The sequence below is a fragment of the Nicotiana attenuata genome, chromosome 6 (assembly GCF_001879085.1).
Source record: "Nicotiana attenuata strain UT chromosome 6, NIATTr2, whole genome shotgun sequence".
In the NCBI taxonomy this organism is placed as follows: Eukaryota; Viridiplantae; Streptophyta; class Magnoliopsida; order Solanales; family Solanaceae; genus Nicotiana; species Nicotiana attenuata.
The window spans coordinates 56,770,901-56,784,505 of NC_031994.1; the positions used below are offsets into that span (position 1 = coordinate 56,770,901).

Genomic DNA, 13,605 nt, shown 5'->3' on the forward strand with positions numbered 1-13,605 from the left:
CATGGCAGGTGAATGGGCCCATATTCACCTTTGATATTTCCAGCATTCATGGGATTCAATCCCAATTTTAGTTGGTATATTAATTAATGAGAACAGGCAACATAAGAGAATTCGTAAAGAACTTTCTAGTTCTTTAATATTTACCCATGTGAATTCTCTTTTATTTTTGCACATCATACTTAAATTGATATGGGTAAACCAATTATGCCAACTGAATAAATTATCAATATTGATAAACTTCAGATTTACACCATGACGTGTGCAATTATCAATAAACTCCAAGTTTATTATGATATGGGTTTTTATATCAATAAACATCCACTTTATTGTGGTATTCTTTTGTTTGTGTAGTACAAACTGCAGAATAAAGCGGGTAGCTTTTCACATACATATTACCCCGCTACAAGTTGTAGTAATAGAAGATATTAAATCTTTCCTTTATTTATAGTCTCAATATAATCAACCGCTTTCGCGTATACTTTGGAAACTGAATAAGTTTCTTTGAGACTTACTACAACACAACGTCTTATTGATAATCAATTATTTCTCCAAAATAGTATAATTGGCTCTTCCAGAGCTCTCAATTAATTTGGTACTACCACATATTCATCAACATCCATATGGTGAATATCTCTTTTAAAGAGAAAGTTATACCATTATGGTTATGGTCAAAATTATATGCAAGATCTATTTCTTGCATTACCGTTGTCTTTTAATAATCACAATGCCAAAATATTTTGGCGTACAATAGGTACGTGACCAATGACCATTCATGCCATAATAATGACATTATTTTCTTATATCATCTCAAACCTCCTTCTAGAGGTGAGTGCGGTATATTCACTACCACTATCACGTTCATATTCTTTGAAGAATGAATATGTATTCATAAATAAGATGTTGTCACATTCACATCATGAATGGACCATAATCATCTATATGTACTTTATAAAATCTCATGTCAAATCGATGACAAATATTATTTTCACAGAGTGAAGGATTATTTTGAGAATCCTTATTATTCTCATTATCATAATAATGACGATTATAATTTCGTCTATTGCCACGTCCACATCCATTGATACCTTCACGGTAGTAATTTTATCTTCTTTCAGACTTATCACATATTGCTATCACATTCTCTTAAGGGAATGAGAATGAAGCAAATTCAATGGGACGGGTTTTCACTTCTTGTGCTCACGATCATACATGACTTTGACCATGGCAAGACATAGAATTTTTACCACTTCGGGTGGTTATAATTTCTTACAAACTCCATTAGAGTTGTAATCAAAATTTATTGTCTTTGCTTGTATGTAAAATCAAATTATAGAATAAAAGAGAAAAATACGGTAAAATACTTACCTTAAATCCAGAATTTAATCATGAAGGAAATTCATAGAACAATTGACAATCATTATGATCAATCCCAAAGCTTCTACTAAATTGGTTAGAGTCTCGTGCTGATAACGTGTTATGAACAATAAAAGAAGAAGAAGAATATTGCGGAGAAAAGTAGGGAGAGAATTCTTATTGAATTTTGGGATGAATTACAATGGAATAGAACCCTCTATTTATAGGGAGAGTGTGACTTAGCCACCAAGCAATGAACCCTAGAATCTCTATAAATATAGACATTCACCATAAATACAATTCTATTTATAACACTTTTGAAATTATGATAATTTTGGGTTTGTCATCGATATGTGCTCATTAATTAAAGGCGGAATATATCAACGACCACTCAAATTTGTCAAAAAATTCTTTAGACACCTTATACAAGGGTCTAATCAACATGTTAAACTTGTTTTTATGCTTAACTTCTAGGAACACTTTTCACTTTCTTGGTTCTAGAATCCAAGGGGAAGTCACTAGAAGAGATCTCAAGGGAAAATGAGGACTCAATTGAGGCAGGAGGACACTTGGTGAATCATCCATTCAATAACAGGAAGTACCTGGTAAAATAGTCATTATTTCTGTTGCTAAAAAATTTACTCCCTATGTTTCAATTTAGATGGGTTAGTTTTAGATGGGTTAGTTTGACTTGGTATAAAATTAAAAAAAAAAAAAAAAAAAGACTTTTGAAGCATGTTGTGCTAAAAGCTTAAGAGGCAAATGCTCTGTAGAACCAAGATATTTGTGTAGCTATAAAAGCTTCTTATTAAAAGTAAAGTGGGTAAAATAAAAAATTTATAGTTAAATACTTTCTAAATATAAAAATATGTCATTCTTTTGAGAACAAACTAATAAGAAAAGTGTGTCATTTAAATTGAAATGGAGGGAGTATAATTTTTTTCTCGTCTCCTCCCGCTTCTTCTCTCTTCCCTCCACCACCTTCATCCATCCCCTTCCTCCTCGCCTCTCTCTCTGAGAGCACTGCCACAACTATCCTCCACCTTTCACTTCCTCCTTCTCTCTCCCGCCACCATTGTACCACTGTCACTATCGCCCTCCACCCTTCCCTCTCTCCTCCTGCCTCCCTTACACTACTTCCACCAATTGTCTTTCTTTCTCCACGATACATTGTCACTTGACCGAAGAAAAATATTAATTTTTATGTGAGTGGGTGGGGTGGGCGTAAGGCCTCATTTGTATTTTTAAGATTAAGACGTTTGAATTTGAATACATATCTGAACATCAAAATGTGTTTTAAGATTAGGACATCTGAATCTGAATACATCCGAATATTAAGATATGTATTAAGATCTGAATACTAAATGATTAAGTCAGTTTGTGTTTTTAAACATCTGAATATATAAAATTTATCTTTAATTAAAAATTAATAAACATAGAATTCAAATAAATATTAATTAATCTAATATTATATATATATATATATATATATATATATATATATATATATATATATATATATATATANGATGATGGGTGGTGGTAGTTTATAAAGGTGGGCGATGCCAGCTATGGTTATTGAGGATGAAGGGGTGGTTGGTTGTGATAGTTGAGGTGGGTGAATGTATTGTTATGGTAGAGGATGATGGTGATTAGGGCTGTCAAATTTGGCCCACGCCCAATGACCCGCCCAACCCGCCCAAGGTTAGGTTAGTTTATTGACCCGCCTATTTATTGAACTTAGCCCATCTTGACCCAACTCATCTCAACCCATTTAAAGTTGGGCTAATTTTTAGCCCAAATTGATCCATGAGTAAGTTTGTCAAAATATCTTAGAAATAATTTTATTTTTTGTTTAATATTTTAAATATGACCATACAAAAGCAAAAAAGCCTTATTTAGTAATTATACAATTAATAAGAAAATAACACATATTCATTAAGTATTTAAAAGAAGAGTTTTTAGAGAAAACAAGGAGTTTAGTTTAGAAAGAAACAACAGAAACAGTAGTATAAGATTGCATACAATGATCATGGGGAAAGGGAGCAAATAGATCACACAATGCTAAAAGGGATGCAGGTTTAATGAACAGGACTACACAGAATCAGGGGATTCAGGGGACTGGGAAGCAGCAAAGTTAGGCCTGCTAATGTGTGACAACAGGACATAGGCATAGCAAATAAAACTTAGGAGTAAACAAAGTCAGACTTAACATGTAAATCAGAAGACATGGTAAAGTGTTAAAGAAAAGAGTCAATCACACATTGAGCAAGAGAAGCATAAGTAGAAGANAAGTTTAATAAGAGTTGGGCGGGTTGGGTTATGACCCGAATTTTAACCCATCTTGACCCAACCCATCTTAGCCCAAGTAACTTTTGGGCGGGTCATTTGACCCGCCCAATTAATGACTCAATCCATTTTGACCCGCCCAAAATTGACCCAACCCGTCCATTTGACACCCCTAATGGTGATGGGGGTGGTGGGTAGTGGAGGACTGGAGGTAGTTGCGACTATGGTTTAGGATGGTGGTGGTGGTGGTTGACAATGGTAGGCGGTGGCGACAGTTAGTAATATTTGCAGATGATAGCATCTTAATGAAATTAAATCTGGGTTATAAATCTAAATCATACAAACATATTCAGACCCATTAAGTGGTTGCGAAGTAAAAAAACAAACAAACTTTATGAATAAGATCTGAATGATTAAGATTCAAAATTTAAAATTAAACGCACTTAATATCTGAAATCTGATTAAGATTCAGACTTCCATTAAGTGCAAACAAATAAGGCCTAAGAGATAGTGTGAGTTGATAAGTGAATTTTCATAATTGTATCTATATCTATGTGATTTTTAAATACTAAATGACACGAGATGTATATGCAACATACGAAATGCACGTACTACACATAAAATGTATCTAGAACGCACGTGATCAGAAACTATTATAAATGAATTATGATTACTACCTTGTATTTTAAAACAACGTGATGTCAAAATAGGAATTTTGTAAAAGCCGAATCTTCTTAATATTTAGATTTGGAAACATCTTTATGTTTTTATTTTTACCTTTTCCTATTTGAGAACGTGTGGTATTATCTAACAGATCCTATATTTAGGAGGAAACCAAGAAGCCTCCTAAAAGTGGGGAAGGAATATACCGAGGAGATCCCCAGGTGGTTGCAGAATCCTCGTTGTATATATACTCATCAGCCTTAGCCCTCTCTTCCACCCATCCTAAACCCTTTTTCTCTTCTCTCCTTCTTCTGCTCTTTTCTCTTTCTCGCATCTATTTGCAGCAATAGCAGGTCTGTATATGTTTCTATCTTCTTTTTTCTTTTCCTTTTTCCAATTTTGAATACATGTATATATGTATGAGTCCACTGTGTGATATTAGATATATAGTACTAGTAGTATATACATGCACGTCTGTATATATGCATTAGAGTCTTTTGAGTGTGTGTACATCAAGATTCTTCTTTGTTTTTCTCGCATGCAAGATAAAGAAGAATGGCGACATATTTTAACTTTTCCAAGTTGATTAACGTGCCGTGATTGTTGAAATATCAAGATTTTATTTTACTTGCGTTGCTGCTTATTAAAATTGTCATCTAGGATATACGAATTGTTGTTTTATTTGTTCGGAAATCATGTCTATTGCCATATTAGTGTCGGATTTTCTTGGTCATGGAGTGGTAAGGGGGCTGGCCATTGGCTAATCCAGGAATTTTATATATATGTATAAATGGTAGTAATATTTGACTTGTATATACGGTATATTTTTTCGAGAAAAGGTGTTCAACTTAGCAGCCTAAAGGGTAGATATGTAGCTCCACCCTGACGGGGTGGGTGCGTGGGAGGGGGGGGGGGGGGATGCAGCTTTTAAATATCCATAAAGGAGGGGCTTTTCAAGGAGAATAAGAGATCTTCTATAATTAGGACTTATACACATGTTTCCTATTTTACTTGAATTCAAAGATATAGTTCGACCCCACTAAAATGGACTTATTGCTTGTTTACTAATTTTGTGCCAGATCCTATTGAATTTCTTGTCAGTATGCATGATTTTGTTTTTTCCTTTTTTTGTTTTGATTGCCCACTTAAATAGAGTAAACTAGCCTTTTTGTTTTTTGTTGTTTGGGTTACAATAGTTGTTCGCTGTTTTGAATGTTGTGAATGCTGCTGCTCTTTTGGCAGAGATAAGTCTCAAAATTCCCTCAGGGTCGAAATTAAAATATGCTGAATATTGTTGTTCTGATATGCAGATAGATCATTGTCGAAGAGGAGAATTAAGAAAGACAAGAAGTAGAAATGGCTGGGGATATGAAGGTTTTGAATGCGCTTGATACGGCCAAAACACAATGGTATCATTTCACTGCAATCATAATTGCTGGCATGGGATTTTTCACTGATGCCTATGATCTGTTTTGCATTTCTCTGGTCACTAAGTTGCTCGGCCGCATTTACTACCATGTTGATGGCTCTCCAAAGCCTGGGAGTCTACCTCCAAACGTCTCGGCTGCTGTCAATGGTGTCGCCTTCTGTGGTACCCTTGCGGGGCAACTCTTCTTTGGCTGGCTTGGTGACAAAATGGGCAGGAAAAAAGTCTATGGCATGACCCTTATGCTCATGTGTTTATGCTCAGTTGCTTCAGGTCTTTCTTTTGGTAGGGAGCCTAAGACTGTCTTGGCCACCCTTTGCTTCTTTCGGTTCTGGCTTGGTTTTGGAATTGGTGGTGATTACCCGCTTTCTGCTACTATCATGTCTGAATACGCCAACAAGAAGACTCGGGGTGCCTTTATTGCTGCTGTTTTCGCGATGCAAGGATTTGGGATTTTAGCAGGTGGTATCTTTGCCATCATTATTTCTGCTGCATTCCAGGCAAGTTTCAAGGCACCGGCTTATGAGGTGGATGCACTTGGCTCAACTGTTCCTCAAGCTGATTATGTGTGGAGGATTATATTGATGGTTGGGGCAGTTCCTGCTCTTCTCACTTACTACTGGAGGATGAAGATGCCTGAAACTGCGCGTTACACTGCACTCGTTGCCAAGAATGTTCAGCAGGCAACTGCAGATATGGAAAAGGTTATGCATGTTGACATTGCGACAGAGCCAAAAGAGCCTGCAGTTACTGCTACCACTGCTGTAAAGTCCAGCAATGAATTTGGTTTGTTCACAAAACAATTCCTTAGTAGACATGGACTTCACTTGCTTGGCACAACCAGCACATGGTTTCTGCTTGACATTGCATACTACAGCCAAAATCTGTTCCAGAAAGATATCTTCAGTGCCATTGGGTGGATTCCTGCTGCCAAGACAATGAGTGCAGTTGAAGAGGTTTACAAAATTGCAAGGGCGCAAACTCTTATTGCACTCTGCAGTACCGTTCCTGGCTACTGGTTCACAGTGTTCCTCATTGACAGGATTGGCAGGTTTACCATTCAATTGCTCGGTTTCGCAATGATGACGATATTCATGTTTGCTCTGGCCATTCCGTACAACCACTGGACTCACCCTGGCAACCATATCGGATTCGTGGTTCTCTATTCGCTGACATTCTTCTTTGCCAACTTTGGACCCAATGCCACCACATTCGTCGTGCCAGCTGAGATTTTCCCTGCTAGATTGCGCTCGACTTGCCATGGAATATCAGCTGCATCTGGGAAGTTAGGAGCAATGGTGGGTGCATTCGGGTTCCTGTATTTGGCCCAGCCACAAGACAAGACTAAAGCTGATGCAGGATACCCTGCTGGGATTGGAGTGAGAAATTCCCTTATTGTACTTGGCGTAATCAACTTTCTGGGAACAGTTCTCACTTTCTTGGTTCCAGAATCTAAGGGGAAGTCACTGGAAGAGATGTCAAGGGAAAATGAGGACTCAACTGAGGAAGGAGCACAAGTGGAGAATTATCCATCTAATAACAGGACTGTTCCAGTGTAAAAGTTTTGCTTTTTTATGTTTTTCCTTTTTATGTTTTGCAAAGGTTCCTGCAATGGTTCCTGCAAGTATGGATAAGGTCTATGTTCTTTCAGAGTAGTACTATAGTTTCTTAAGTTCAAACTATTACCTCTAAGTGTAGAGATACTTACTTAGTTTCATGTATCTGTGTACGTAATTGTCAGCAGTTATGGAGTTCTATCTATCGTACATCGTATCTAACTTGACGTGACTCCAGAATTCGAGCATTAGATATTGATTCAAATGTAAGACTCAAACCATAATCCTTAATTTGAAGAGAAGTGGAGAACAAGGATTAGAGAGGATCCAGCCCCTTGCAGCCCATGAATACTATACTATACTTGCTTGAGAATCATTCATATTATTATGCACTTTCCTCAAGTGTTGAAACATCTGAAAAAAAGCAAACAATAGCAACACCATATTCACTAACAAGCTAAAATGCGTAACTGGAAATCAGCTTTCCCATATTTAAGAAGAATTTTTCCTGTGTAAGAATCGGGGCCAACGACAAGCTATAAGCACTAATCACTATGATGGTAAGGCCCTGCTAATGCTCTTCCTTTATTCTGAGGAAGATAGCTTTTGATGCAAGAAGGCTCAGTGAGCGCGCTCTTTCAGCACTTCAAGATCAACTTCTGTGGGATCAGTAGCCTGAATCTCATAATGAAAACCATCCAGCTCTCTTCTAAATGCGTCTTTGGAAGTGGCATAAAGCATCTTTGCACGAATGCGAGATGTTGCAGGAGACCTAAGGAAACAAAAGCAATGCACTGAGAATGTGAGAGGGACAGAAATTAAGCTGTTACTTATAGTTCTCAGAGATGCTGGACTTGCACATCAATTCCATTGTACTAGCTGAATACATAGAAATCACACATAAATATAGAGGCAGACGCTGAACAGTGGAAGCATATTTAAAATTTCTCAACATTATGCTCCCAAAACGTTGGTTTATATTTATTTCTTTTGCTCTCATAAGTAGAGCACCCAAAATATTTTCAAAATTACTTTGCTATTGAGACCTGAGCATAATAAATGGCCATAAAATGAGAATAAGACATGATCTTAATCTCTTAGCAAATACAACCAAACTGTTTTCTTTGGCATTTGGAAGCAGTGAAACTGAGACAGACATTTTGGCATCGGAAAGAAATCTCGCTGAAGAAAACTTCACCAAACCACATTATAATGAATGGAGCCCATGCCATCCAAATAAAAACAGCTCATGCATATTAATTTCAGGTTAAAGGCAACAGCACATTGCAGAGATTCACTAAATCAATAATTTGACTGCATTGAGTTGCAACGTCATTTCCTCGTTATTTTTCAATTTTGTAGTTTAACATTAGGTTCCATCACGACTTGGTAAAAAAGAATAAGGTTTGGTTAAAACTTGGTCAAAAAAGGGAGGGATCAGAGGAGTGAAATTGAAGGTTGTTTCCTCTCTTTGTAAGAAGTACCAGAGAAAAAGTAAAAGTAGAAATAATGAAGCACAAGAATCACAGTATTTGTTCTCTATGGTAATTCAAACATAGATTTACACAGCTAAGTAAAAAACCTTAGAAAATGCTATAACAATTGTGATTCAAGATAAAAATTGTTGGGTCCTTAAATGGTAAAGTCATGGTACTATATAATAGGACAGAAAGACGAAAAATATAGTACTTATTTCTTTTACATCTCTACCTTCAAATCTACAGTACACAGTGAAATCAGTAAAAGATCAAACAGCAGTGGCAATTATAGACAGATGAAAATAGGCAGAAGGAGGTGGGAGACTAACCAATGAACAAAGAAAATCTTGCTCTTTTGGCAATTCTCTGAAGTCACAAAATCAAAGTCATACACTGCATATCGGCAATCATTTTCTGGCAAAGAAGCAGTAAAATCATCAAAGTTTTCAGCAGAGCTGCCAGTTTTCTCAACAATAACCTCCTTTTTCTTTTCATCAATCTTGAATATCACATATCGATGAACCTTCTTCCTCTTCAGCTCCAAGAATGCATTTTTGCCGTCATCAGCTACACCCATGCCAGAAGAGGCATTTGGCTGAAAATTCCCAGCTTAGTTTCAATGCGTAACATGGAAAGAGATAGAGAATTCGAGGATTTCACATACCAAAGAAGCAAAAAGATTTTAGCTCTTCATTAAAAAACTAAATTTAACTATTCAAAATTTGGGGTTTATTTTTTCCTTCTTTTTTTTTTTTGGAATAATGGTGATATCACGCCAACTTGCAGGCACCTTGAGTATTCCTTCTGTACCTATTATTTTCCGCTAGGAGAAGTATTTCTTAACTAGAGGTCTCGGGTTCGAGACCTGGATATGGAAAAATCCTTGGTAGAGAGCGCTTCCCCTGAAATGGGGCCCTACACGGCGCGATTTCGGATATAGTCGGGCTCCAATGCGGGTACCGAACACCGGGTGGGAAACCAAAAAAAAGTAAAAATTTGCATGAATAAATTAAGAATAGTGTTACATTCTAGTTGGGTGATGTAACCTTATAACTTCAAAAGTTGTGCAGTGTGCTCAACAGAACCTCATATGGATCACTGGATCAGGGTGTGACTGATCACTAACGTGTTTTCTATAACAGAAATACTAAACGCTACTATGGTGCTTAATTCAAAATTATCAAGAACCTAAAAATAATTTAGCTAATCGAAGTAATTCTTGATCACGTGGAAGTACAAAAATCTATATAAGCCTTGTGAACATACAAATTCATCAAATACATGAATAAACTTAGAGATAGAGACGTACCCCTCTGAATCTGAAAGACATGATTAACGTCTAAAGAAACTGGAGGGCAAAAAAATGCAGTACCCTTCAGAGAAAATGGGGAATATGGTTTGAAGGTGGCGTTGAATGAAGAGGTTATTAAGATAAGAGGGAAAAAAGAAGATACTGCCAAAATGAAGAAAGTAACGTAACAGCAGTAGTATTATTCTCTCTTATTTTTCCCACACTTGTACTTTTCTTTTATAAAGTCGGTCCATTGTCTCTATCCAAAAAAGCCACCTTCTCAACTCAAGGGCGGTGCGTTGCTTGAACGCTTCCCTTACTTTTTGCGATGCCAAACGCCATTTGACCATGCATTCATTTATGTCACCGGAATTCTGCTTCAGGTTCATGCGCAGCAGTCAAGCCCAATCTTGACTTCAGCCTTTTCAACATTCAGAATTATTTTATAACGTTGGGACTTAGAAATTATTTAGGCAGCAAGAAAAGTAAAGGCACACACAAATTTACAGAAATCTCTTTTCAACTCGTATTAATATGTGAATACAAGAATACAATAAGCCAACTCTATGGCCAAGAATAAAGAACACCACCCTAGTTCTCTGGCCCAAAACAATTTCCCACCCTTAGGAATACACTTAGACGAAATTTGGCTAATATATATGCCACAAGCTAAGTTCTGCCCATTTGCGACAGCCTTATGCACATATTTATAGTGCAGGCTGCGCAATTTACACTTGGCAGCTTTTAAGATAATCAGTTAACAAGCCCCAACTGATGGGCAAACATGCTAAGACATGATACAAAAACGTGCCAACACTTTAGCCCATGATCAGCCATGATTTGGATTTGGTTGTAACCGCCAACTGCCTGTCATGTGCCCAACACACTTTTCGTAACTGCTGCTTGTGCACTGCATGTGCCTGTTTTGCCCAGCTCAGAGGTGGCTTAACCCCCAGGCCACTAAAGCGGCCGCTTTAGGCCTCACAAAATTAGAGGCCCCAAAAGTTACTCTTTTTTTTATATGTAATTTAAATATTAGTTGTATTTATTATTAAATAGTGATAAGAAATTTTTTCAACCATCTTTTGTTACCTTTTTACCAATCTTTAATAACATAGTTTTATATTTTATATTGTACTCTTTTTTCAGAGTTGGTTGAGAAAATTCAAATGAAAGTGGAAGGCAATTAAATCTGCAGTTACTTTCTAGTTCTTCTTACTCCAACTTGAATAAAATTTATTTACAACTCTAGCTTTGTAAGATATTTTATTTCAAGATCTCTGTAGGCACGCTTCAAGCTAATTAGATCGTAAAATATTTATCATCTTTGTAAATACAAATTTCTACGTGATTGTTAATTTGGGAGGCAATGCTATATAGTAAGTTACGTTGACGGTCATGCGAAATGAAAAAATTCAAAATTAAACTTAACAAAATCTTATCAAAGGTTAGTAATGTTTCAACAAAGATTAAAGGGGTTGGTTATATCGTCAAGATGAAATTGCATTTCAAAAAAAAAAACGAAAACTTCGACAAAAATATCTGAAATTATTAAACAAGTTTAAAGCCTCTTACTACGTCTTGGCTTTAGGCCTCCAATACTATTGAGCCGCTTCTGGCCTAGCTGCTGTGTGCCCAAGGCTGGCATTACACCCAGCCTTGCCCTTTGACACTGCTCCGCCCCAATGTCAGGCCACAGCTTGCAGCCCACTGACTTAGCCGCACACGCCCATTGCCACAGCTGCCGCTTATGTCAAGTCGCCCTCAACTTGATCAAATATGCCCAAATCAATCGTCATTGCTTGTCCCGCATTGCCTTGCCTTGTCTTGCCATGTCTTTGCCCCTGCTTTGACATGGCTTTGCTTTGCCATTGTTATGTCAGCCCGCACGTCCATGTGAAATGCGCATTGCCTCCGTTCAAGGTGCGTTTGTCAACTCCGCATAGTTCGTCATGCCGAGCTGCGCGTTATGATGTTGCCCCATTTTTCAAGTTGTGTGCCAAGACCATCATAAAAGTTCTTGTCACAACCCACACTGCCGAGGAACTTTGTCAAGGGGCTAACACCTGCCATATTCAAATTGCCTTTTCCTCTACTCTTTTGGCTGCTTTTTTATTTTAATTTTTACGTAAGGAGATAAATCATCCGATACCAAAAGAAATAGGCGGCATAACACTTGGAATAGATTTTTTTCGTATCTTTTTTTCTAAAGATAACTTTAGATGGAATACCTCTCGTAAATAGGAGATTATACGTTTGATGAATTAGAATCCCACGCTAACGTAATGACAGAGGAAGACATAACTAGTCTATTATTACTATGCTGCTACTCCTGTATGTTCTGTCTGATACAGCTAAATTCACCCGCAGTCGAACATTTTGCGTTATATTACTATTTTTGGTGAATAATAAAAAGGACACTAATTTAAATTAACAAGCTACAACAATTGTAGCTAAATGAGTACAATTTAAATCAATTATAGCTAAATGAGTACAATTTAAATCAATCTTATTTCCAGTGTGCATTATAAAGATATTACATAAACATAATTAGGTATATTGATAATAGGCTATAATTGCATATTTTAGTCGCATATTACACTCGAATTTACTGCACTTTAATTGAGTTTGCGCTTTAATCGCTAGTGTTTTGCACTAATTGTGTGTTTTATGCCTTGTAGGTGTGATTCCGAGCTATATAGATGTTATGGAATGAATTTAAGTGATTTGAAGCTTTGAAGTCTGAGTAAAAGCTCAAGGAATTAAGCCGGGATCGTGTTCGGGGGTCAAATTTGATAATTAAGTACGAACGAAGACTTGAGGAGGCATATTGCGCACTGTCTAGTAAAATAGACATAACTTTTTGCTCAAAACTCCATTTGGGCTCCACAATATATGGTTGGAAAGTTAACTCAAAGTGCTACAACTTTCATGTTTTATGTTTTTCCAAATTCCAAACGGAACAGGGTGAAAAACCGCGATTCCACCGCGACCGCTGCAGAACCGCGGTAGAAGATGGTCGCGGACAACTGAAGAATCAGAGGGCATGTTTGGCCACGGTTCCACCGTGACCGCGGCGAAACCGCGGCAGGAGGCGGAAATTTCAGGGACTTATGTGCAAAACACGGGATTTTAAGCCCTAAACCCTATATTAAACCAAGGAAGCCGGCCAAGAAAAGATGGGGACATATTTTGGACACAAATTAGACCTAAGGAGGCGGAGATACACTACTTTAGGGTTAGACAACACTCTTGGAGGCAAGAACACATTGAGAGCAAGGCGGAGAATTCTTCTACGAGTTTTTTCCTTCCTCTTCCTATTTTTCATTGTTGGTTATGACTTTTAGTATTGTAGTTTTACATACTATTATGAATAACTAATTTGTTATCTAGAGTTTTGATAGAACCTTTTGTAGGATAAATTCTTGTTATGTTTTTATATAATTGAGCCATAGCTTTTCTCTATTTGTTCAACTACGTTTATATTCTGGTTGATTGAAGAGATCTCAATTAGCTGTGCCTATTTAGTATGCATAACTCGGGAGAGAG

The 13,605-nt window shown here is 37.0% G+C and overlaps 2 protein-coding genes across 2 annotated transcripts; one reads left to right on the forward strand and one right to left on the reverse strand.

Moving 5' to 3' along the window:
• On the forward strand, positions 4,578 to 7,511 carry LOC109227031 (inorganic phosphate transporter 1-4-like). Its single transcript, XM_019392022.1, has 2 exons — positions 4,578 to 4,658; positions 5,616 to 7,511. The coding sequence occupies exon 2, from the start codon at positions 5,662 to 5,664 to the stop codon at positions 7,288 to 7,290; it is 1,629 nt and encodes a 542-aa protein (XP_019247567.1). The 5' UTR covers positions 4,578 to 4,658; positions 5,616 to 5,661; the 3' UTR covers positions 7,291 to 7,511.
• On the reverse strand, positions 7,650 to 10,265 carry LOC109227032 (actin-depolymerizing factor-like). The gene is made up of 3 exons (XM_019392023.1): positions 10,075 to 10,265; positions 9,095 to 9,360; positions 7,650 to 8,059 (listed from the first exon to the last, which is right to left on the reverse strand). The coding sequence occupies exons 1-3, from the start codon at positions 10,093 to 10,095 to the stop codon at positions 7,909 to 7,911; spliced, it is 438 nt and encodes a 145-aa protein (XP_019247568.1). The 5' UTR covers positions 10,096 to 10,265; the 3' UTR covers positions 7,650 to 7,908.

Bases quoted from the DNA above. Each gene is read 5' to 3' on its own strand.
- LOC109227031 (XM_019392022.1), top strand. From the start codon at position 5,662: ATGGCTGGGGATATGAAGGTTTTGAATGCGCTTGATACGGCCAAAACA.
- LOC109227032 (XM_019392023.1), bottom strand. From the start codon at position 10,095: ATGTCTTTCAGATTCAGAGGG. The intron at 9,361-10,074 runs GTACGTCTCTAT...GGGAATTTTCAG, and splicing joins TGTCTTTCAGATTCAGAGGG to CCAAATGCCTCTTCTGGCAT. The intron at 8,060-9,094 runs GTTAGTCTCCCA...TTGTTTCCTTAG, and splicing joins AAGATTTTCTTTGTTCATTG to GTCTCCTGCAACATCTCGCA.